Genomic DNA, 26599 nt, shown 5'->3' with positions numbered 1-26599 from the left:
CTCATAGGTCCCCAAGAAGCACAATCTTTTTAAAAAAATCCAGGCGCTATATTATAGCCGAAAAACTTCAGTAGCACTTCAACTAAGCAACAAAGTGAGAAAAATCGCAGGAAAAACACCTGATATGAAATGAATAGAGTACCAGTAGCAAACGAGTTATCATTTCGGGTCGGTCTTACGGGTCATAGTGGCCATCTTTACATCGAACCTCTTCCTCCTGTTGAGGCACACAATCCTCTCCGTGATCTCCCTGATTTTGTTCTTGTAAGTTTTTAATTTTGTTCTAATTATTCTGTTTTATTTACTTTTTCTAATGGAATTTTGGTTCAATTTCTTCATGATTTTGTTTTCCGACCTTTTTTACTCTGTTAATGTTGCACTTTTCATTGAATTGCTTTGGGTTTAGGGTTTTTGGTTGATCTTGTTAGTGTAGGATTGAATTGCTTTGTATTGATATTTACTGTTTAGGATTATTTATGTAAATGTGTAAATGATTTGTTGAAAAAGAATGGCAGAAAATATTGATGAATCTTGATTAAAGATTATCTTGTGGCGGTAATATTGTTATATGCGGTGTTGATAAAATGGAAGAAGTATTAATTAGGCAAATTATGACACAATCGGCATTGTTAATGCAGTATTGTTACATTTCTCCACTTCAGCTGCTTACAGTCCATCTCTAGGTCTGCAATCTATTACAATAATTATGTATTACAAATATGTGTTATAAGATGAAATCTATACTATTTGTAATCTTTTTGTTTATGGCCTTAACTCTTCTTGAATCACCAAAATAGCAATGAAGATGTGGTTGTGATAATCAATATAGTCACTCTGAAACTTGATATTAGTAGAAGGCGTTCATACACTTTCGTATTGTGATATTTCTCCCACAAAGGTGCTCAGGACGATGATGAAATTCACAATGAGATAAAATCTACATAACATATCCTAATACAAAGGAGATTGCAATAATAAAGACAAGTATTGCAATGAATTAACAACTTTGATGATATTGAGAGTTAATTACTCTTTCAATATAATTTCATGTAAAGAAGAACAAGAATAAAAGAATTCTTAAAGAGAGAAATCAGAAATTGATCTGGAATGAGATGGATTGTCCCTTGGCATACTCCCTCTATTTATAGTGTGAAGTATCAATTAACACCTCTGTTTGAAACAAATGTGTTTCACCAAGCAAAGCTTATGAATCAAAATGATGATTCACCAAAGCAAAGTAATCACAATGAACCTTTAATTAGAAGTTAATTAAGCATTAGTGATGTTTGGAGTAAAGCAACACTTACAAACAAAACGGACAAAACTCAACAAAAAACCGCAAAAACAGAAGAAGGGCCTGGCGACGAGTCGTCCCCCAAAATGCTGACTCATCGCCCAAAACGCCGACTTGGCGTTCCTTATAAAGCCGACTCGACTTTATTTTCTGCCTTAAATTGAGACATTAGTAACCAAGCGACGACTCGACGAGTCATCGTTTTCTTCTATTTGCGTTTTTGCATTTTTCCTTTGAGGCATTCATTTGAACTTATTATATTATATATAATAGTCCCACTACTATACTTAGAATGTAGTATGTATAAATCTTAACACTGTGGTAATTAATTTTAACATTGTCAATTTCAGCCGCCTGCCTTTCCTGAGGAAACAAAGGAATCTATTAAGGAATATATAGAGGAAAAATATCTAACACCAAGATTGGACCCGGATGAGTTCTCCCCAGAAAAAGTTGGAAGGGATTGGGATTTTGACTGGTTTAGTAAGGCTAAAATACCGGTTGAACCATCACTACCTCGAACATCTGTATTTCCTAAATGGGAGTTACCATTTAGACGCACCCAAGGACAGGAGCAGGAAAAATGGGAGCCTCAGTCAGTGCAGGTTCGCTCAACGACTGGTTTATATTCGGTTTTGTGGACACGAAACAATTCATGAAGCTGAGAAGCTTATTTTTTTTGCACTAAGCTTTTTGTCCTTACTGTTTTGTTTCTAATATGACTTTGACATTTGATCTAATTTTACTCTAGGTGGAGATATCAGAATTAATGGCAGGAGCAGAGGACTCTGGAGCTTTGCCACGAATTACAGGACCAGCAAAGGACTTTGTGAGGGGGAGCATTCACAATCGCCCTTTTCATCCAGGTGGGTTGGATGGATCTCAGTCTTTGCCGAGGGTAGTTCCTAATGGTGCCTTGAATGGAGATTGGATACGCGAGGTTCTGCAAGGAGGTCCTGCAGAAAAAATTCCTCCAAGCTTCAAGGAAGGATTGAATCTTGGTGATCTCAAGGTATGCCGAGTTGCACTCTGCTTGAAAAGCAATTCACACTCTACTTGCATATGGCATGGTTTTATGAGACATCCTCTTGCATGAACTACTTTGACAAAGCATGTACTTTATTTTTATTTTTAAAATTCTTTCTATATTTTGTAATCGTGGCTATTCTTTTTTTTATATTTCTTTAGCCATATCCTTCTTCATGGAACGTGAATAAGTGCCAAACTTCTTCAAAGGGTGGTGTAACAGAGAAGCAGGCAGAGGAGAAGCAGGTCAGTTTATGTTCAACGTGCTATCTTTGCAATTTGGTTTGGTCGCTGGAGTCAATTTATAAATTAATATTTGGATTATGATGTGCATTGTGCTCTTTCAAGATCTTGTATTTTTAAGTGCTGTTTCTTTTTGTTTTTTCTTCTACTGAGATATGTTTTGCAAACTCATTTGTTCTCCTTCTTGAATATGAGTGTGACTAATGGTACTTTGTTCTTTCTATATATATAGAACACATTATCTCTGCAGTTTGATGAATTGTTCAAGAGAGCATGGGAAGATGACTTGGCTGAAAAAGCTGAATCTGATGGTATATATGCTCTCTTTATTTTGTTCTACTTCACGGCAAGAAGGTTTTATAAGATCGCAGGATTTGAGTGTCTGTCATGTCATTCCTGTATAAAAAAAGAGATATCTTGAAGTTGTTGAAAAAGATGTAAAGTGAAATTTATGAAGTAGCAACGCAATGAGGCATCCCTTATTTTTCGGAACAAAATTCTTTGTAATCTCAAATTTTGCGTGCTAGCTGTTTTGGTTACTGTGTTATTTGTATACTTAGCTACATATAGCCTAAAAAGTCTCAAATTACGTACACTCTAATACAAAACTAGCATCTAAAATCACTTCAAAAGATCATAACAAGTCTCTCCGGATATCTTGTTTTCCGTATTTGATACAATTATTTAGTTTTTTCTTTTAGTGGTATTCTGATTGCTCAAGGTCTCGAATTTACGGCTTGTTATTGATAGAAATATTAGTCTATCTATCGAGAAGTAGAAGCGAAGGGCCTATTCTTTCAGTTCTTGATATGAAATTTCCCAATCGATTACATGTGATAGTTAACTTTCTTAAAATTATTATTATGTGGTTGGATTCCTTTCCTTTTCATAATTGTGTAACTATGTCATGATAGAAATTTAAATTTGATTCTAATAGCTAAAAAACTTTTGTGAAATGAATACATGCATGTGCACTATGTCATGATAGAAATTTCTAGTGTACTTGGTGTATTAGGTAAAGGATTGGCTTTTCCCCTTTCCATTTTGAGTTTGTGTATACATGCATGTGCACTTATGTTACCTACCAAGTCATAGGACTTCTCCTTTGATTTTGGCTGGGAATGGGTGCAGAAAGAAGCATTTAGCTATATTTTTTTGGATGCTGGGGCCTGGTATTACTATTACATTTCATTATTAATAATGAGGTGTTTAACTAAAATGTTGGTACCTTTATCACTCACGTAGTCACTTTGAGTATGTTGATACTTTGGAGATTTTTGTAATTTTTTAACTTTGGTAGTATATTGGTTGCCTGGGGGTAATGGAATGTTGTTGATCTTCCACTTCCCATGTACTTACTAAAATATGTTCTTTTTAGGTGTTGAATCAAAAATAGAGTATAATGAATTAGAAATACAAGTTGAAAAAGCTGAAGTTGAAAGTGATGTTCCAGTTGAATTATCAGAATTAGATCAAGTTTTGTCAGTAGGCTCTGCAATTGTGGACTTAGAGGTAGACATAAAGAATAAAGAAGTTGAAAAACAGGTTAAAGAGGTAATCATTGTCTATTTGTTTATTTCGATATTGATTTAAATCTACATTGTTGATACATCTATTTGTGTGCTGATATTGTTTTCATGGTCATTTATTTGCAGTCTTGGGCTACCCGTGAAAGCAACAATGGCATTGCTGATCGTTTTCATGAGCTAGTTCCTGATTTGGCTCTTGAGTTTCCATTTGAATTGGATAGATTTCAGAAGGAGGAAAGTGATGTGCCAGTCTCTAGTCTTCACCATTCTTTCTCTTGTTCATTGTATACTCATTTCACTTGGCAATCCATAAGACGTAGAATTATTTTAAAACTGTTGTGCACAGGCCTTTGGGTTGCCAAAAACTCTGGGCAATTTTTAGTTCTCTTTCTCTCTCTCTCTCTCTCTCTCACACACACACACACACATAATGAAGCCCATTTTCAAACATTAAGGGTCTCTTAAGTCTCAGACATCATGAGGGGAATCTACAACAGTCCGAAACCTTAATCCTAATTCCCAAACAGTAAACCAGATGGGGTTGGTTTCATGAACAAGTTTTCAACTCCAGTCATCGTCAACTAATATTTTCCTCTTCCTTTCATTTCTGTTGACGCATATGATATTGAAAATTGAAGTTTGTCATATCTCTCTTCTTCTTTTGAACTCCTAAGTTCTAACCTTCTACCCTCTCATCCTGATGGCATCAATGCACAATGTAATTGGTTTTGGGTCATCCTTATTCATTCCTAGACCAAAAATTTTTCAAACTCATAACACAAGTGTACTCAAGGTCAATTCAGATTTGAAAATTGAAAAGCATCAGTTTTTTTGTTTGGGTTTTTCTGCTCTTCTTCCAAAGCCTATTTCCATCTTTTGAGAAGATTTTGGTGCATTTAGACCGAACTTTGAATCACAGCAAGTCAGTAACTGTCCTCATGGATTCTTTGGTTTTTTAGAGTTCGGTTCATCTGTGAAATGCTTCACTTACAGTCTTGCATAGATTGACCTTTTCTGCTCTTCGATATTTTTTTTGTAATAGGGAATATATATTGGTTCTGCTCCTTCAAACATTCTTGTTGGTTACCCCTGTGAAACAACTAAGAGATATACACAATCACTGTACTCGAAGATCAATGTCTTGTGATATTGTCTGTGAGAGCTAACCTCTCTCAAAAGGTTCCTAAGATTTCATAATGGGAAATTATTAATGATACCTTGTAGCCCCGTGGTATTATTACCATTTATCACAATTTTCCAAATGCTTGTTTTATTAAGGTTTGAAAAATTTCCTTGTGAAAGTCTCTGAATATGAAAAATGCGTGAGTGAATCTTAGAAAAGAAACGAGGAAATGGACTTCATGATTTTAATTCCAAAAAGTCAAGAATCCAATGGAGAATTGATTGTGTGATTAGTAAAGGTTAGTGTGGTGGTGTGGTTGGCGGCGAAGGGTGCTGGGGTTGGCCAATGGTGAGAAGGAGGGTTGGTTGGTGAGTGGTGGCTGGGCTAGGATAAGGGCTGAGGTGGGAAAGGCTGAGAGCCTGAGACAGTGGTGGTAGGAAGGGTGGAGGGAGGTGGTGGGGTGAGTTAGGTTTTCTTTTTCTTTTGAACAAAAAAAGCAATAAGTTCATGATTGAAAAAAGTTGAAAAATACAGGGTATCATTGAGAATCCTTGAAACTTAGGGTTACCATTGATAAAAAAGTGTTAAAACACAGGGGTACTATAAATAATTTTCCTTTCATAATTTTTGCTTTTACAGTTTTCGTGATGTAATGAATTTTCTTTCCTCGTTATATGATGCATTATTGTTGTATAAGATTGTAGAGTGGTTTTAATTAATTTACATTATTTCCCCTTTCGTTCTATATTGCAGGCGATCTATTATCTTGAGCACGGGGAGTCTGTTTTTGTGGCAGCTCATACATCAGCTGGAAAGACTGTTGTTGCAGAGTATGCATTTGCGTTGGCATCAAAGGTGTCTAACACTTTTTTCTTTCTTGATAATACTTCTCATGTGCTTATTTAAAGTACAGAAGATTCTCTTTTACGGTAACCCTTCTGTTTGAAGAAATTTAAATTCTAGTGCTAGATATGATATCCTTTAAATTTGTTTAGCTTGGGAAGTTTTTGACTTTATTGTATTGCTGTTGTTTCACATTGTGTTTCTATGCTGACTAATTAATTATGTGCTGTGTGCAGCATTGTACTAGAGCTGTGTACACAGCTCCAATCAAGACAATTAGCAATCAGAAATACAGAGATTTTTCTGGGAAATTTGATGTCGGTCTTCTTACTGGTGATATTAGCTTGAGGCCAGAGGCATCCTGTCTCATCATGACCACTGAAATATTGAGGTCAATGTTATACAGAGGTGCTGATATTATTCGTGATATTGAATGGGTAATGTTGCATGATTTCTTGTGGCATTTTGCTTTAATTATGTCATATCTGCATTTTGTTCTCATGTTCATTGACATGGATGATTGATGCTATAGGTAATATTTGACGAAGTACATTATGTCAATGATGCTGAAAGAGGTGTTGTATGGGAAGAAGTTATAATAATGCTTCCTAAACACATTAACTTCGTCCTCCTCTCTGCCACAGTAAGTGTTATTTAATAAGTTCATATTAATTAATCAGGATGACCAATATTGAGTAGAAGATAATTGAACAAATAATGTGAAGCTAAGTTGGACATGGATATGATTAATTTGCGTATAATGTGCTGCTTGTGACTGCAAATGATGTTGTTGCAAATTGTTGTGACTTCTATGTGGTTTATTCTCCTTTTTATAATCCTTTGAGTTTAATTCTTGAATGGAGGCCAGAAAAACGACATTGGATTTTTGAGTTTAGTTCTTAATGAAATCTATACCTTGAATTTCACACCTTGATTTTTCTGGTTTTTGAGGATTAATGGTTTCTTTCTGTGGTTTGTTTTTAGTTTCATGGTAACGATGAATTTTCCCGTCGGCCCTTGAAACCATGATAGATTGAATATATTTCTTTAAAGGATTTCTTTCATTCTGTTATGAACGGACTAATTCAAAGAAAACAAAAAATCTGGAAATATGATATTTAAAGGACAAAAGTGAAATTCTATTATAAAATGAATGATAAAAGGATCATTACAATCCTAAAAAGTAAAATAAGAAAAGATAGATCTAGCTATTCGTCACGCTTGAAATCTCCCTACCCACAATGTGTTTACAATTTTCTGGATGATTACTTCCTTCCCCTTTCCCCCTTCCCCCTATTTATAATAACAAACTCCCTAAAAACTAACTTATTACCCAAACCCTATTAGCATAGCAATTACCTAAAATACCCTTACTTAAGCCTATTTATCCAAAATACCAGTCCATTGCACATTCCTTGTATTTCTATGTATTTGATCAACATTGACCTTAATTTATAATCGAGAGTCCTACCTAATTTCCTATTAATAAGGATAAATATATATTTTCTAACTCAATAAAATAATACATGATTTATGAGATAACAAAACCTTATAATTCTATTAATTTATTTTTGTTTTCTTACAAATTTCTCCAAATTCCCCAATTTTAAATTCCTTTGATATGCAAAGAAGACCTTAAAATGGGAAAACGACTACAATCGAGACGAGGGTCTCTAGTGACCAACAGAGCAGTTGATGACTGATTGATGGTATATTTCTAATTGTTTTGGGGATCAACAAGAGAGAAATTGATTTAATTCATTTCCAGCTATTCTCCCTAATGACTCATCATCTCACTCCATTCTCTTTATTTTCCCAAGAACCTTATGCTCTTAACCTTGCAAATTCACTGTCTTTTCAATGATAGTCGCATTGACAAAATAGTTTATAAGAATTGCAAAAGAAGAAAAAGAAAGAGCTGGAATTTGATAAAGCTGGTGTATTAGTCGTGTGGATGCCGCTCAATTAAGAACTTGCAACAATTGCTACCTCATCATCATCCTCATCATACCTAGTGTATATCACTCATGTAAACTGTGATTAGGGTTTGAAGAGGGACGAAAGACGACGAACCAAACTAATAAGAAGAATGCAGCCAAAGAGTCATTTGATTCGAGAAAGAGCTGTGAAGGAAAGCAAAGCAAGACAGAACAAGATAAAAAGTACGACAATTAAGGCTAATAACATGACCAAAGAAATATAAAAGCAATCATAAAAGCTAAAATAATAAACAAGGCATTGGTGACATAAGTGTAGGTGTAGATGACTATCCAAGGTTTAGGATACTAATATGACGTTTGCAACTAGTTTTATCTTAGGCCTAGTGCGACTTCTCTATCTATCAACGTGATGCTTTTCACCCTTCTCAAAGGCGCGTCGGTGGACTTCCTTTCACATGTCCAAACCATTCTATCTATTTTCACTCATCTTTAGTAGATTGGGAAACCTGTAGCTTTTTTCTCAAAACCCTTTATCCATCCTAGTGTGTCCACACATTCATCTTAACATTCACATCTTTGCTACATCCATTTTATGCTCATGTCTTTTTAACTAGCCAACATTCTGCCCCATACAACAATGCGGGTTGAACTGCAACTCATTTTAATTCGTAAGTAGTATATTTTACATTATGTAACCCATTTTAAGTCATAAGTAGTATATTTAGAAGATGAATAATCACATATACAAGTATTCACAAATTAATTTACTTAATTACCAACCAAGATTAATTTAAATAACTCTGGGTCCATGTACTACTCATCACACTTGATCCCCCATAATCCAACTACATAACTAAAACCATATAACTAATTACATAATTTTCTTTATATTACTAATCCGCAATCAAACTCAAATTTCTAAACCAAGTAAATTCAACTTATAATCCCAACTTACAAATAACTTACAAACCCAATTTGTGAATACAACTCATGAGCTACTTAACAAATTCTCTTAACAATCAAATTAAGCCATAGTCAAAAAAATATACCACAACAACTCAACTTTATTATTCAAAATCAAACTCCTATTTCCAATTTCAAATCAAACACATTGTCGAAGTTAAGTGAGGTCATAATAATAAATCCATCTTCAATTACTCAACCTCTAATCCATATCCATGCTCATCATATTAGATTCCAATTCTAACACTACAACCATGTTCTAACATCCCAATGCACGATCAATTTGAGCCCATATCCATAACCTAGCTCATAAATTACTTTCGTAATACCACTCCAAACTCAAATTTAATTCATCACTATCGATCCACTATTCAACTTGTGTTCTCATTTTTTCATATAACTCATTAAGATAACTACAATCTAGTTCAAACTCATGTTATTATTCCAAATTTATGTAACCCATCTAATACCAAATTATATTCAAGCTCATATTCATTTCCTCTAATTAAAGTCAATTCACCAAAATTTTAATTACTTTTCTAACACATGTTTATTTCTATTATTAATAATCAACCTCAAAAACCATTTAAAGAATACTCAATATTCCTTAAACAATAATAACAAAAAAAAAAAATAAAAAATCAACCCAATAACCAAAAAAAAAATCTAAGTTATATTCCTTTCAAGACTTTAATCAACCCCAATGTTGAAAAGAACTAGCTCATTGTCATATAATTTCACATAAAGCCCAATACACTTGTTAACAAATTCAACTTAATCAATCTCATACCCAATACAGCAATATGATAGAAGTAATTTCATAATTCCATTTAGAACTCAATTAACATTTATTCCATTAAACTTATAGTTTTCTAAATTCCTCTAGTGTAATTTAGTAATTAATCTTCACATAATTAAAATTAAGCTCAATAAAATTTCGTTTTGGTTTGTTCTACCTCAAATTAGAAGAGGATATTAATGTAGGATTATTAACTCTGTGTGTGCAATTAATTTATATTGTCTGAGCTAGAGTTGAGAAGGCCGACTAACACGATTAAGATTACTTATTCGGGTAGGAAAAAAAGAAAGGGACATCATCAAGTTAGTAAACTGTAATTTGAATTTATTAAAATTAAGAATGGTTTGGACAATATAATTATTTAGAAATATATGGTAGCAACATGTTTTTAAGATACGCAAGTGGTAGCTTTTCTTAAAAATTTTCCACATAGTAGCACCATGTTTATGCATTTATCAATTGACATAGCTTTATTGTTCTAATTTTTACAGAATTCCGTTGAGTCTTCAGTAATTACCTTTTTAACCTTACTAAGGGTTCATCTTCTCCAAATTGAAACCTACTTGATGGTCTTTCATCTTAAGCATGTAAATCTTAACACCACAAAATCACTATGTGCTTTTGACATAAACCAAGCTCGCCACATAAATATACACATAATGAGCAAAACATAGGTATTTGTATTTCGAGAAATGAAAGTCAATCAAGATGATTGAAAAAAAAAATTACTTCGTTTTGTTCTTTTTTTGCAAGGTTTTATTTTTAAGAGGCAACCTATCTTGAAGCGAAACAAAAACACGACTGCCTGCATATCCAAGAGGCAACCCATCTGCCAGACAATTTGACTCCAATCATACCACCCAAATCTTAGAGCATCAAGATCTAATAAAATTCTTCTCCCATCCCTAGAATAAACAAGAGGGCAAACATGTACGTAACACCCAATATATTCAGGTTGGCATATACTAAACAATCTAACACATGAATCTTCCTTTACATACTCCTTCATCACCCACAAATTGGCCTGTCTGAGTAAAGGTCCTTGACTCCTTGTACCTCATTAGTAGGCAATGGAGCAATACCATCAAGATCAATTGTATGATAATTAACCATTAAACATAAACAATTGACCCAAAACAAGGATCAAACCGCTCTTAAATGTATCACCATAAATATTAATTGGATAGTTCATAAGTGAGAACCTTTCAATTTGAAGATCAATCCTAGCAATAGACATATACTTATATGGAAACTCGTGCAATGCACGAAGTTGTTAGTATTAAAGTATATATAAATATAAATTTTTAATAAAGATGCAATTACATGTTATCAATATAAAATTATAATATTTCTTATAAAATAGATAGAGAATTTTAGAATATATAGTACTTTTAATTAAAAAAATCCAGTTGTTGATATAAGTATTAATAAAATGCCATGTGGAATTTTACAGTCTTTTTATCAGATTGTATGTATGATTGTGATATACTACTCATATATTAAGGAATAAGTATATTAAGGAACAAGTAAATGTTTGCATTGATAAGAATTATTCCATATGGAAAATCACGATGAGAATGCCATAAGGAATCTTATAGTCTTTTATTAGATGGTATGACATGATGATTGCTCATATGTTAAAAGAATAAGTTGATGTTAACTTTAGTAAGAATTATTCATATGGAAAATCACTATGAGAATGTCATGTCGATTTTTTCAATCTTTTTATTAGATTGTATGATGTATGATTCATAATCCAAATTTTGGGCAATTAATACTTAATTAATACACTTTTTCCTCATTATAAAATATCTCGTCATTTTATAACCAAATCCGAATAAAACCTCATCTTTCGGATCTTGAATTGGAATACTGGGGAGTTTATGATGGGATTTAGTAAGGGGATTGAATAAGAAAAATTCAGAGTTAGAGAAATTGGAGATGCTAGTGACGCCATTATAGGAACTTATAACTATGTTTATTGGCAATCTAAAGGGTGATTGAGCTTCAAGACAGAGAGATAAGTTCATGGAAGAGAAGTTCAAAGAGTGAGGAAGACAAGTTACTGAAGTTTGATGTCTTCCGTGATATTGAAAAAATGGGTACTTAACGGCTACTTTAACGTTTTTTTCTTGTTAATGTTACTGAAAAACATAACTCGACAAGTTTGATGCTACGCTGTGGAAAAATATTTAAAAAAGCTACCATTCGCGTTTCTTAAAAACACGTTGCTACCATATAGATTATAGAATATCCCAAAATTATTTTAAGGAGCGTATAGACTCAAAATAAGATTAGTAAAATAAGAGAATAGTAAAATAGAGTAACAATAGAAATGAAGAACCATATCAATTGAATAAATTAAGATGGGGTTTCTTCATCACCATTAATTTTCAAATTTGAGTTTCTTCTTTAGGGTTAGAAATTACGTTTTGGCTTTCGTCGAGTAGGGATTGATTATAAAAGTTGGAGGACATGGGAGGGAAAGATTATGGAGGTGAATTGAAGAAATAATAGCTATATCTTGTTGTATGATTGTTTGATAGCAAGGAGCAAGGTGACATGGGAGTGGTGTTTGGTGGTGGGTTGATGGCAAACAAATGCTGGTAGAAGTTAAGATGGGATGGAAGCAAGCGTGTTCAACATACGTGGTAGCAGTATTTGTGGGGGTGGGTGGTGGGGCTCAGCATGAGGGTGTTCGCTTGATTTATTGGCATGGGCAGTGAATTTTGGGGGAGGTGAGTTAGGTTCTCCATTGTTTTCTAAAGTAGAGAAGATGATTGGAAAAGGTAAGGAAAAAATAGAATTGAAAGCTTTTTTTACAGATTACTCAAAAGAAAGGGTAGGAAAATGTGAAATGATAAGCTTGTATGGTAAGAAAAGAGGAATGGTGGTCCACCCTATATTTTTTTATTAAATTTTAAATTTATATTTCAATTGTTATCATCATTAATTATGTATTATTACTCTTATTATGATTAAATAAGAGATACATGGAAATGCATAAATTGAGAATTGACCTAATTATTTAAATGAGTACTACTATCAATTGGTTATTCAACCTAACCTCAAATTTGTTTTTAAGTATTAGTTATATTCAAATTTACAATTATTTACTAGAATATTTTTCATAAATATCAAAAAGAAACTTTTATAAATTATTCAAGGACTATTAGACGATTATAACAAAATATGCATTTATAAACTTTAATAGTTTAAATTCTAAATAAGTTTTTTGAACTGGTTACGTAAATGGAGACTTCAATATTAAAATGAATTTACTAATCTTAGTTCAAAACAAAAAGGTGCTTAAAGTTGCGTCTAATACATTTGCCTCCTTCTAGCCCTATTATTTACAAGCTCATAAATACAATTTTCTCTCTCTCTCTCTCTCTTTTGTGTCCAACTTTTTATAAAAGTTCTCATACACTAAGCTTTTTGCCTCCGCCACCGTCACTGCCATCTTTGTCGTAAATCTAGCTTCTTTATATCCATCTCTCTTAATTAGTCGATCTCCCTCATTCGTGCAATCCATGAGCTCTTTGTTTATCCTTTATCTTCTTTTTTTACTTCCGCTTTCCACCACCATGATTTCTTGTTCTCATTTATCTTACCCGTCGAAACCCCAAGAGTCTCTTTCGCAACGTGTCTAATGTTTGTAGCCATGCTTTCCCACATTTGAATAACATCTTCCACCTGCTTTGGGAAGCCCACCAAATTGAAAAATTAACTTCTACCTATAAATACATATAACCTTGCCTTCTTTTTTGTTCTATACAACATAAACATACAGTTGATCTCAAATCATACATTCATACTTCAATCCATACAGTTAATCTTAAATCTTAGAAAAGTCACATTTTATTACAAATCCTAGCCTTTTCATGTGAATTGAAAACGTTTTGCTACCAAAAATTAAAGTATAAACCAGAGGGTGACCATGTAAAATTTCCTTACAAAAAAGTATGAAGGAATAAAATTAAGGATTGGGTAACTTAAGGTGGATTTTCTAAAAGAAAATTTGATATTCAGATCATAACAATGATAAAATTATCCAAAGCAAGTAAGCTTGTCCAAATAGGAGTAGCGCAACCCATCTTGCTATATTATATAATTATTTCCCATTGGAATCTGGATATAGGGCAAAATCAGTTGCAATTATTTCCAGGTTTATTAAAATCGAGACTCCACTTTGAATTATAAAGGATTTTGTGGTCGTATAATAAAATTATAGAATCATATTATTCTACAAATTTTATACGATCAAAAATAAATCTCAAATATATTCTAGGTTTGATCCATTTCTATGTAAGATAATCCCAAAAGAATTTTAAATTTAGTTATTTACCATTTATACATGCAATGATTAGTGTGTCACGTATATATTGCTCCATTTATAATGCTGTACTATTAAAATAAAAAATAAAATTATTTATATTTGAATACCTTCTAGTTTATAGAATCAACGTTCGAACTTAGCTTTTGTAAGTTTAGCATACACAATCAAAAGTTTAATTATACTCGAGGAACAATTGTTTTAGTTAGGCTGCACTTTGCCCAATCTGTTTTTCATGGGTTGTAATTTTAACAAATTCACCTTTAGAATTTTGATGTCTTTTGCAAGTTTTATCTTATAGGTTCCAAACACAATTGAATTTGCTGACTGGATCGGCAGAACAAAGCAGAAGATGATCCGTGTTACTGGGTGAGACTACTTTCTGAGTTCTGGGTTTGCACTACTCTGGTTTGAACATTGAAGTTGACTTCTGTTGAACTGCATTGATAAAAGTTACGCTGGAACTAGATTATGGAAATTCTTTTCAATAAGAAGTTAACTGTACACTTTTTATCAGTAATTCCTCAAAAAAGTTATTTTTATCAAAGTTGATTCTCAAAAAAGTCTTCCTTGCAAAGTATTTTGAAAGAGAAATTATTATAATAGGTAGTTTTCTATATACCATATGCTTTTGTAATGAAAGAATATTGCAAGAATTGGTTTACCTTGTATACTTGTTTTGTCTGACATATATTTTGTTTATATTTAAATTATCAGGACCAGTAAGAGACCAGTCCCATTGGAGCATTGCTTATTTTACTCTGGAGAACTATACAGAATTTGTGAGAATGAAATGTTTTTAACTCAGGGTCTAAAAGCTGCCAAAGATGCTTACAAGAGAAAGAATTCCAATACAGCTCGAAGTGGCTCCTCAATGCATTCAGGGTTTGCTGCGGGTCCTGGTAAAGCTAATGCTCAGAATCGTGAAAATTCTCACCGTGGGAAACAAAAGCATTCTGGGTCCAGTACTTCTGGAAATTTCATTGGGACAGGTTCAGGGAACTCTGCTTATGGAAACCAGAACTTTGGCATGAGAAGACCAGATGCTTCTTTGTGGTTGCAACTTGTCAACAAGCTCTCAAAACAATCACTTTTACCAGTAAGTGGTACCGTTACTAATCAAAAGAATCCGATGATAGTCGCATTTTATTAAAACATGTTCCTTTTTGTGATACATGTCTTTTACTATGTTGCGAATTGCAATTCTTAGTATGTTGCATAGACTAATTGAGAGTAAATTTCTTCTATTACTTTTGGAAAAGGTGGTGTTCTATGTTTGTGGTGGGGGGGGGGGGGGGGGGTGTGTTGGTGGGGTTCAAAGAATGAATAATCTGTTAGCATGTTGCTGACATTTTGTGATTTATTTATATGTTATCTAATTTATGTTCGTACTTGCCTTTTGTTATTATAGGTAATTATATTTTGCTTTTCAAAGAATCGTTGTGATAGATCAGCTGATAGTATGACAAGTATTGACCTTACTAGTAGTCAAGAAAAGAGTGAAATTCGTGTATTCTGCGACAAAGCATTTTCACGGCTGAAGGGATCTGACCGAAATCTACCTCAGGTTCTTAAAGCTTTACGTTTGTCATATCTATTTTTGGGTTACATATGATCACTATTTATGAGTGATCTACTTATTTTCCAGATTCTCAGAGTTCAAGGTCTTCTCCATAGAGGGATTGGTGTTCATCATGCTGGGCTTCTACCTATTGTGAAAGAAGTTATAGAAATGCTTTTCTGCCGTGGTGTAATTAAGGTAAGTTGTTTCATGGAAGGTTGTTTTGTGGCAAGATCCTGGATGTCTTTTGTTGGGTGTTAATTTATGTTCGTCAATATTTCAGATTCTGTTTTCAACTGAGACATTTGCTATGGGTGTCAATGCTCCTGCAAGAACGGTTAGTCACTTTGTTGAACCTATTAGCAATCTTAGAATCACTATCATGCATTTTGAAGTGTTTCTCTTTATTTCTTAGTTTTTGGTATCGTCCGATCATTGCACACTAGGATTTGTTAGTGTCTTTTTTCTCCCACAATATCCCTTTTCTGAAGAGGTTCCCAGTTCTTGCAATGGGAAGGATCTTTTTAGTCTCTACCGCTCATAATAATTTGATTTTTGCTCACCAGTCATTCTTAGCCTTTTTCTCTTTGTAACTTTTTGCCTTGCTCTTAAATTTTTTTTTGCACTAGTGGGTCATTTTAGGGAGGACTGAATGATATGTCTCTTCAACTGGAATCAACCAAAGTTTTTGCTCTGCTTAGGTTGAAAATGTGGCTGCTACTGTTCTCTTTTTTAACTGTTTTTGCTAATGTGGACTGCTTGCTACTTCAGATCACATTTATGAATCCTTTATCACTATCAATTTCAGGTTGTTTTTGATACTCTCAGAAAGTTTGATGGGAAGGAATACAGGCAGGTAATTCCAGGAGAATATACACAAATGGCTGGTCGTGCTGGCAGAAGAGGTCTTGATAAATTTGGAACAGTTATTATAATGTGCCGTGATGAAATTTTGGAAGAAAATGATCTTAGACATGTCATTGTTGGTCATCCCACAAAACTTGAATCTCAGTTCCGATTAACTTATATTATGATATTGCATCTACTTCGCGTTGAGGAATTAAAGGTAGGTCCTATGAAGTTTAATAAATGTATACCTTCACAATTAAATAAGAAATCATGTGTGCAGGATTTGGCCCAATTAATTTGGCAAACTACAAATTAGTGACTATACAACTTTCCGAAACGCCATTAAGTGGCTTCCACATAGGTGGGGTTTGGGGGATCAGATATACACAACCTTATCCTTGTGAGTGATAACACTAACAAAGAGTGTTTTTTCCGATTGACCCTTGGTAGCAAACATTATGTGTAACTTCACATAAATAAGAAATGCACATGATTTAATGAGCCATTTTACGATAGTCCATTTAATCTCAAACCCAATAACTATAAATCTTTGGCCCTATTAAAATAAAAGGCACAAAGATTTGTGACTATTAATTTTATATTATCTATCAAGAAGAGTATATATTTAATTTACACATTTCTATTATCTTGTAGAAGAGTGTAAAATTTTTGAATTCAAGCGGCCTAGTTTCATTATTATATCAACCAAAATGATAATTACTACAGCATCTCCATACAAGTCTGAATTTTGAAAGGCATCCAACATCACATTATGCTATTCCCTGAAATTAAGTTCACTTGTGTTGATTGCCAACTTAATTTCTTGGTATAATGAGATCCATATAGTCATCTTTTTGTAAACTTTCTTTCCTGAACTTGGTTGACGAAATCTAGTTCTTTGGAGAGAAATAAGGTGTGTGTTAGTATTTTGCTTTAGCCATCATAGATTTTTGTTTTTTCACTGTCTAATCATGTGTTCTGTTGGTATTGTGAATCCATATTATCTGTTTATAACTGCAGGTAGAAGATATGTTAAAGAGAAGCTTTGCAGAATTTCATTCCCAGAAGAAACTTCCTGAAAAGCAACAACTTTTGATGGTCAAGCTTGCTCAGCCCACAAAAACAGTCGAGTATGTTTCTATCTATAAGATGCTTAATTTTCCTAAAAGACTAAACTTCTGTCACAACATGCATTTACTTAAACCCACATGGCCAAACCCAGTCTGGAGGTACTAATCTCTACTGAATCTCCTTTCTGTGAGGCCTTTGTTTGGTTTCAGCAGGTAGGCCTGTTCAAAAAAACCTGACCCACTGACCCGCCGACCCACATTTAATTGACGGGCCATAAAAGAGAAAAAAAAAGAATTACGGGTCGGGTCATGGGCTGAAAATATTTTAAAGCGGGTATCCGTTGACCCGCTTATTATAAAGGAGTTTTTTTTTTTTTAAGTTTTCTGTGTGCATTATTAAAATTGTTAAACATCAATTCTTTTTCTAAAGATCCTACTACTCTCATTTTCTAGTTCTTATTCTGAGTGCCTTTTCAAAACTATTGCTCCTATTCTCATTTCTGAATTGTTAATCTCTCACTCAAACACTCAAATTATACAACTTCAAAAAATCCTTTTTTTAATCTTGGGCATTCAAGGTAAACAACTAGAACTACCTGTTAATAGCAACTCAAAACTCCCTTTTAATTTTTAATCTTCCTTTGCATCTCTTTTTATGATTTATGATTTTCTCTTCAAATTAATGTGAATCCTAATTAATTAATTGGGTTTACTAATCTTTCAAAAAAAGATTATTTCTTTTTCCATAAAATCTAATTTTTTTCTTCATTATATTTATTGTTATTATTATTTGCAGTTGTTTGATGTTTCAAATTGAAAAATACATAATGGATTTCAATTCAGGATCCTTAATTTCATGTTTTGAACCCGTACATGCACAATGTTATTTTTTTTTATTTTTTATTTTTTTATTTTTTTTTAATTAGCATAATTTCATGTTTCTGCTTGTTTTATAATTGAATGCTAAAAATTTAATATACTAATTAATCCAAAAAAAAGCTGTCTAAAATGCTTATTATGTCATTAAAAAAAGTGCCTAAAAACCATTCCACAAAAATCATTTAAAAGCTGCCTCAAATCAAAAACCGGGTACCTGTGTCCCGACCCCATTTATCCGGGTTGGGTCAGGACGCGGGCCGTTGAATTAGGTACCCGATTAACCGGGTACCCGAAAAGCCGGGTACTCGGTTATGAACACCCCTATTAGCAGGTAATAACATATACTATAATCATAATGCCTAGATCATGTACTTGACATGTTTATATCTTTTTTTACAATGAGACATATCTTTTAATTAGGTTTGTCAAATAGATCAGGTTGGGTCGGGTTCGGGTTCAGGTCATATATAAACAGGTCAGAAAACCCTTGACCCAAATGCAACCCATTTAGTTAATTGGGTCGAAAATCACAATCTTGACCCGACCTGCAACTAATCAGGTTGACCCGATTTTGACCCACTTAACCCATTTATAATTTTTTTGTTTTCGTTTTAAGGTTTTTAACGTTGATTAAATCTAATTTTTTTAGGCTTTAATTTTAACTTTATGTTTTTTTGTTGTTTATTTTGTATTTAATATGAAAAATAAGAAAATATTAAATAAACTAAGTTTAGCTTATACTTATTGATTTAACTCGAAATTAACACATTTAATTAAATGGGTTATACAGGTTTTCTTCAGGTTTAAAATTTTGACCTGAACCTAACCCATTTAATAAACAGATCAGGTCGGGTTGACCCATTTAATTAATTGGGTCAAAAGTCTCAACCCAAACCCACTTATTTCGGGTTAGGTTCAGGTCAGGTTAATAGGTCGTGTCAACTTTTGCTAGCCCTACTTTTAATTGAAGTTTATTGTCTTAGTGGATAGCAACAAATAAAGTATAATCTTTGTAGCAAAAATTTCCACATTGATTTGTTTGGATTCATGTAGCCGACCCCAAATAAGGACATTGTTACTGTTGATGATGAGACATGTAAATAATATACTCATAGGGGATAAGTTTTGCAATTTGGTATTCCTATTATCTCAATAGCTGAAAGAATCTTTTACTTTCCTTCAATGTTATGGTTTAGTTCATTTGCATGCCCATGTGTCATTGATGATTAGTGAATCAAAAGTAGGCAATGTAAAGGCAGTTGAGGTGTACTTTAGTTTGGATGTTAGGAGAAGGAACATTTCTGCCCACGTTTCAACAGTTGTACTCATGAGTTGATGTGATTCAGGGGCATAATGTAATGGTCTTTTTACGGAAAGCAAACCAAGAGGAAGAGACAAGGATATGTTAATTTTGGAGTCACATCAATCTTTTTAAGGTTTTCACCTACTCTCTATACTAAAGTGCCTCTTGCTCTATTAGGCCCCCTGCAAAGGACTTCGAATTCCATCTAACGGAAGAGAGAAAGAAAACTGGTATTATGATTTGTTAAAGGAATATTGTGACTTGAGTGAACAATCAAGTCTATGCATAATGTGAGCACGTAGAGATGGAATCCTATGGATATCATAATATGTGTGTTAAGTTGGTGATTAAAGTGTATGACTTAAGGTGTGGATGTTTATGATGGTGTTTAAGTGTGGTGATCAATACATTAAGTTATGAGTGTATTGATGGAGGCTCTTAAACATGAGAATTAAGGTGGCATGATGAATGAGATTTGATGAGGAATGCATTAGTTTTGGATACTGTACTAAGTGCCTTGAACGAGGCAAATAAAATATCCAAGGTGCCTTGAACGAGCAAAGTGATCAGAATAAGTCAGAAGGACCTGCAGAAGGGGTGCTGGAACGAGCAGGGTTAGTGCTGGAACGAGCACCTGGATCAGAGTGCTACTGTTTGTTCAGCTGGATCCGCTGGAACGAGCAAGCATGGGGCCCAACTCTTAGAAGTTGTTACTTACTATTAATTCTTGGCTTTTAAGTTTGTATTTCCATTAATTAATCCTACAAATAGGAAGCTCTATGCTCATCAAAATACATCAAACACAAACCCCTAAGCGTAAACACATAGCCTTTGTTTCTCTTACTCAATTGTAATACTTCATTTGTAAGAGTTTTTATACTCCATTGAAATAGTATAAACAAAGAAACTGCACACCACGGAGGACGTCGCCCTCATTGGGTGAACCTCCTTAAATCTTTGTGTCATTTGCATTATTTTATTTCCTTTAAACATTGTCAATTCATTGAAATTTTTATTAGCACATCAAGGTACTTCATTCATACCTTCATTTTTGATGATATTAGAGTTTAAGAATTGTTTCTTAAGCTTTAATCTAGCTTACATTTCATGATTCATCCCACATTGAAAACCAGGGGTGATTCCACGTCAAATGCACCCATCTCTAAGATCTTTCTAGTTACGTAGATAGATCTTGAATATTGAATTTGTTTGCATTGAATAATTTACATGAAACATGTACTCTAGCATGCATCCGAAAGCTTTGTGCTAGCATTTGAACAAGAGAAGGGGGTATACTAGCTCTAGTTATTGTGTCGTGACATGTTTAGAAATATCCCTATACTATAGTGCCTCTAGTTCTATTAGGCCCTCTGCAAAGGAATATAAATTCCATCTAACGGAAGAGAGTAAGAAAACTGGGATTATGATTCATCTCATGTTGAAAACCAGGGGTGATTCATTGTCAAATGCACCCATCTCTAAGATCTTTCTACTTATGTAGATAGATCTTGAATAATGAATTTATCTGCATTGAATAATTTACATGAAACATATACTCTAGCATGCATCCGAAAGCTTTCTGCTAGCATTTGGACAAGAAAAGGGGGTATACTAGCTATAGTTATTGTGTTGTGTTTAGAAATATGATGTATGGACTACGGAGAATATGTTATTTTCTTCTCTCTCCCTCCTGCTTCTATCTCTTAATAATGATATATACAGTTGCCTCAGGAAGAAAATTTATGATCTAAATGGTTGCTTCTTGTAGATGCATAAAAGGTGAACCATCCATTGAGGAATATTATGAGATGTATGCAGAGGCTGAGGAGTATTTGAACCAGATAACAGAGGGGGTCATGCAGACTCACACGGCACAGCAATTTCTTGTGCCTGGAAGAGTGGTAGTTGTTAAATCTCAAACGGTGAGTGGCTTCCTAGCAAAATGTATTGCACCTGTATCAAAGTCCATGATGAATGGTCTGCTGAAATTTCAAGTCTGCAACGTTGTGAAATCTGTCCTTCAAAATATGTGAAACTGCTTTCTTATTTCTATTCCACAGACACAGGACCATTTACTTGGGGTGGTGGTGAAAGCACCTTCAGCCGCCATGAAAAAGTATTTGGTTTTAGTGCTTAAACCTGATTTGCCTCCAACAATGCAAAGTGGGGCTATTATTGACAAAGGGAGTAGCAATTCCGGAGAAGGTTTTTTTATGTTGCCCAAGGGAAAACGTGGTTTGGATGATGAATATTACTCTTCTGTCACTGCTCGCAAGGGATCGGGTGTAATCAATATAAATTTACCTTACCAGGGTGTCGCTGCAGGTATGAGTTATGAGGTTAGAGAAGTGGAGAGCAAAGAGTTCCTTTGCATATGCAATTGCAAAATAAAGATTGACCAAGTTCGGCTTCTTGAAGACGTTAGTGCTGCTGCTTATTCAAAAACTGTTCAGCAGCTTTCTGAACTGAAATCTAGTGGGAGTAAATATCCTCCAGCATTGGATCCTCTGAAGGGTATGGTCTCGTTATCATTTTCCATTATATAGTAATATAAGATAAATAAATCATCAAAAATTACCTATTAAAATACACTTTATTTCAAAAACTACATTTGGTCAAAAACTACCTTATGTAGTATTAAATTACATTTCTTTGTGAAGAGTACCATATAACATTTTCCATCCATTTGATCATTACAGTGGGTTGCAAAACCAAAGATACTTGGCAAAATTTTTTTTTCCCTCCTTCCCTTCGTCTTTAATTTGATTTTGTTTTGTTTGTTTTAGTTCAAAGGAAAATTAGTTTTACTATTTCCTTCTACACTAACCAGCCTTATAAAATGGAGGTAAGTGATGGTGCATAGGTTTTAGAAATAAAAACCACAATGAAAGACATCATATAAGGTGGTGGAGAAGGAAGGTTTTTAACTGTAGGTGAGGATCTGAAGAAAATGATGGAAGAGTTGGATTCCATAGAAGTATACACAGTTTTTTTTGCCCAACTTTATTAGAATTAAGGCAAGATCCAGCAACCCTTTGTACAGGGAAAACCTACAGGAGTTTGAAGATTATGCAGTGCCTTTCTTTGAGTCATTTAATTTGCTACAAATTCGACCCTAAGTTTAGAGTCCATTCTTGGATCTTACATGACTTACTTTGACATCAAACACGTCTTTGTATGAAGCGAAAGAAGCTAATACGAAAAAGCAAATGCGTCATGTTTTGACAATGGCTTCCAAAAATAATCATCACTCTTGAAGATGGTGTGGCAAGGAAAGTCTTAGAGGATATAAACCACAATAAAAGAACTTGAAACTCCATTATATTCACCATTTTTAAATGCCCACAGGATATTCCACTAGGATTTTGATATTTCATTCCAAAAAAATTAATCGCTTAACATTTCAGTCTAAAACATTAGCTTGGTTGTACTTAGATGCACGAATCATGAAAGTTGGGCCTTCTTTTAGTTTGTGTTTATTTCTCGTTTTACCAGCTGGCTATCTGTCTTCATTGATTTGGAGAGCTTTCTAGAACCTTATATTTGATTCCTGTTGGATATAAACTACCCTTTCATTTTATCCTCTCCCCCTATATTTTCCATAAGACAATTGTTTTTTTATATATAAACTTCCATATAACATTAATCAAAGCAGGAATAAAATCATTTAGTCATATTTAAAAAGTTGATGCAAGGCACATGTTAGTCAACTCTCACTTTGATGATCAAATGGATGGAAAACGTTAGTTGGTACTCTTTTGCAAAGATATAAGATAGTATTTGATTAAAATTTTTTAAAGTAGCTGTGAATATAGACACTCAAAGGAAGAGAAGAGAATGGAACATCAAGAGATTGAACAGAACAAACACATAAAGCAGCAAAAGCAAGAACTCAAGTGTACTAATGGTACCTTAAGCTACCCTTCCCCAAAATCAAAGATTTATATTTCCTTATGATAATTCAACAATTACATTAAGAAATTTCTCATTCAAAAACACTCTCTAGTTTTTCATTTAAAAATTTTAAAGTAGCTGCGAATATAGACACTCAAAGGAAGAGAAGAGAATGGAACAGATTGAACACAACAAACACATAAAGCAGCATAAATCAAGAACACAAGTGTACTAATGGTTCCTTAAGCTACCCTTCCCCAAAATCAAAGATTAATGTTTCCTTACATTAATTCAACAATTACATTAAGAAATTTCTCACTCAAACTCACTCTCTAGATTATGCATGAACTCCTATGGAGTTTCTCACAAAATAAAAGCACACCCTCACAAGGTTTAAAACCTAAGAAATGTTGCTTGCACTCTTCCTCTACACTTCTTCTAAACTTAGAGACCCTCTTTCTTGGCTCAAAAGGTCAAAAAAGTCTTACATTGGAATCCCCAAAGAGATTTGCTCATGCTTACATAGAAAACAAGCCTGTGACTGGTGTGCTCGATTGAGCCACCCACTGTTTCTTCGCCATTGATCAGTTGAGTACACTGTTTCTTCACGTTTTCCTTCTTCTCTCTTGCTTCCTTGCTTCCTTGCTTCCTCATCTATGCCTTCTTCAATGCAAGCTAAGGCTTGCCCCACTAGGTGTTAAAAACACATCCTTGTTCATGGATGGTTTGGTTCTTAACAGTGTTTTTTGACAATATGTGTATTTCAAAGTAGTTTTTAACAGTTCCACTTGACAAGTTAATACCTGCATTTGTTAATCCTATCTTTAACAGTCATTTGGAGATTTGGATATTGAATCTGCAATTCTGCATCCCTCAGGCATACACACAATAAGGAACATAAAATTTGAAGAGAGAAAGGGGAGGGGAATAAGAGCAATGAAACAAGAGTAATGCAATTATGAGAATGACATACATTACACTTTTGATTACTATTCAGATTTGAAGCTGAAAGATGTGAACCTTGTTGAAGCTTATTATAAATGGAACGGGTTATTGCAAAAAATGGCGGTAAACAAGTGTCATGGATGTATAAAGTTGGACGACCATATGAAATTAGTTAAGGAGATATTCAAGCACAGAGAGGAAGTCAATGATTTGAAGTATCAGATGTCGGATAAAGCACTTCAACAGATGCCTGATTTTCAGGGGCGGGTATGGATGCTTATCTGTATAATGTTTTGATTTATTGCGATTAAGTCACTTGCTTATTAAATTCTTGTTGTTTTTGTGTCCATAGATAGATGTTCTTAAGGAAATTGGGTGTATAGATGATGACCTTGTAGTTCAGATTAAAGGCCGTGTTGCTTGTGAGATGAACTCGGGGGAGGAGCTTATATGTACCGAGTGTTTGTTTGAGAACCAGTTAGAGGACCTGGAACCAGAAGAAGCAGTTGCTCTAATGTCTGCATTTGTTTTTCAGCAAAAGAACACCTCAGTTCCTTCTTTAACTCCCAAGCTATCTGCTGCTGTGCAGAGGTTAGCAACTTCTGTACATATAGTTATTGCCCTTGTATGCTTCCATGTTGTATCTGGCATGTATTAAAATCTTGCATAGTTCCTGAAATTTGGTGTTGGAGGGGGTGTTTTTGCCTCTCGGATAGTTAGCAGGATCACATGTGATATAAATGAGGGTTGTTTAAAGAGGGGGGGGGGGGGGGGGGATGAAGTTTTTAAGACTTCTCTTGATCCCATCTTAGTTTACATAGAGATGGCAAATGAGTCTGTCAGAGTTTTTTTGGTCTTGTGTCGATTTCAGTGATGAATCGTTTCATTCGGTCTCAGGTTGCTGGTTCTATTTTTTATTCTTATGACCATCTAATAAATTCTTGACATTGCTATTTGGGTATGGTTAGTTTCGGTTTTTGCCAACAGACAACATATCACATTGTTTAAGGTTTGGGCTGGGTAGTTCAGATGAGATACATGCCAATTATGCCAAATCATGGTACCTTTTGATGGTCTTCTTGTCAATGAAGTCATTGTATTTTCGTATTATCTTAGGATGTCCTTGCATAATTTTTAGCTTTAATCTTTGTCCAGATTATATGCTACAGCTATTAGGCTGGGGGAGTTACAGGCCGACTTTCAACTCCCAATAAGCCCGGAGGAGTATGCTTGCGAAAATCTGAAGTTTGGTCTCGTTGAAGTAGTTTATGAATGGGCAAAGGTAACAAATTTTCTACTGATGGTGCCCATATGAAATCCTTTTCTCTTGAGAATTGCTTGGAAAATGCTTCATTGCATGTTTTCTTTGGAAGCTAAACTTTAAAAGCATCTTTGTACAGGGTACAGAATTTGCTGACATTTGTGAGCTAACTGATGTTCCCGAAGGCCTGATAGTGAGGACTATTGTCCGACTTGATGAAACATGTCGAGAATTCAGAAGTGCTGCTGCTATTATGGGAAACTCTGCTCTGTACAAGAAAATGGAAGCGGCCTCCAATGCCATAAAGCGGGATATTGTGTTTGCAGCTAGCTTGTACATCACAGGAGTTTAACAGTGACCTAGGGTTTCTAATCTCAGATGCAGTTATGCCTGGCGGACCACAATCAACAGCTAAGGAACCATTTATTTCAGGTGATGCAATTAGTTTACAACTTTTGCAGTCACAACAAGCTCACAAGTCAAGATGCAGTTGTGATGCATGCTTTGATGTGACCAGAGATTGAATTCCATGATTCTGTGGTCTCATAACAGTATACTCTCTTAAGATCCCCAATATGGACAGGTATAGAAAGAAGTTCTCTTGTACATCGACGAAATTACTAGTAGATTCATCCTTGTATATCACAGGTGAATGAATGATATATGGAAATATAACCATCACAATGAATCTGTAAAATTTTGTCATGTAATGCAAATTAGGATGAAATCAGTTAAACTTGA

At 34.2% G+C, this 26599-nt stretch overlaps 1 protein-coding gene across 3 annotated transcripts; it reads left to right on the top strand.

Annotated features, from left to right (window-relative positions):
- LOC130814043 (DExH-box ATP-dependent RNA helicase DExH11) lies at positions 1–26599 on the top strand. Of its 3 annotated transcripts, XM_057680032.1 has the most exons (23): positions 2–264; positions 1645–1899; positions 2046–2306; positions 2483–2566; positions 2796–2874; positions 3942–4117; positions 4219–4327; positions 5970–6070; positions 6295–6495; positions 6591–6701; positions 14398–14465; positions 14814–15195; positions 15508–15663; positions 15745–15855; positions 15941–15994; positions 16466–16727; positions 17531–17636; positions 21527–21680; positions 21819–22272; positions 24650–24864; positions 24950–25188; positions 25753–25879; positions 25998–26599. In XM_057680032.1, exons 1-23 carry the CDS (start codon positions 130–132, stop codon positions 26208–26210), a joined length of 4053 nt encoding a protein of 1350 aa, XP_057536015.1. In that variant the 5' UTR covers positions 2–129; the 3' UTR covers positions 26211–26599. The 3 variants fall into 3 exon arrangements, with proteins under 3 accessions (XP_057536016.1, XP_057536017.1, XP_057536015.1); XM_057680033.1 differs by lacking the exons at positions 25753–25879; positions 25998–26599 and having other exon boundaries at positions 1–264; positions 24954–25118; XM_057680034.1 differs by lacking the exons at positions 24950–25188; positions 25753–25879; positions 25998–26599 and having other exon boundaries at positions 1–264; positions 24530–24662.

Source organism: Amaranthus tricolor, chromosome 5 (genome assembly GCF_026212465.1).
Source record: "Amaranthus tricolor cultivar Red isolate AtriRed21 chromosome 5, ASM2621246v1, whole genome shotgun sequence".
Classification (NCBI taxonomy): Eukaryota; Viridiplantae; Streptophyta; class Magnoliopsida; order Caryophyllales; family Amaranthaceae; genus Amaranthus; species Amaranthus tricolor.
Note: the sequence above shows the minus strand (reverse complement) of the source record. Positions and strands in the feature narration are given on the sequence as shown.

Coding starts and splice junctions, on each gene's coding strand:
- LOC130814043 (XM_057680032.1), top strand. CDS start 130: ATGAATAGAGTACCAGTAGCAAACGAGTTATCATTTCGGGTCGGTCTT. Junction 4,118..4,218: donor TTGAAAAACAGGTTAAAGAG/GTAATCATTGTC, acceptor ATTTATTTGCAG/TCTTGGGCTACCCGTGAAAG. Junction 25,189..25,752: donor CTATCTGCTGCTGTGCAGAG/GTTAGCAACTTC, acceptor ATCTTTGTCCAG/ATTATATGCTACAGCTATTA.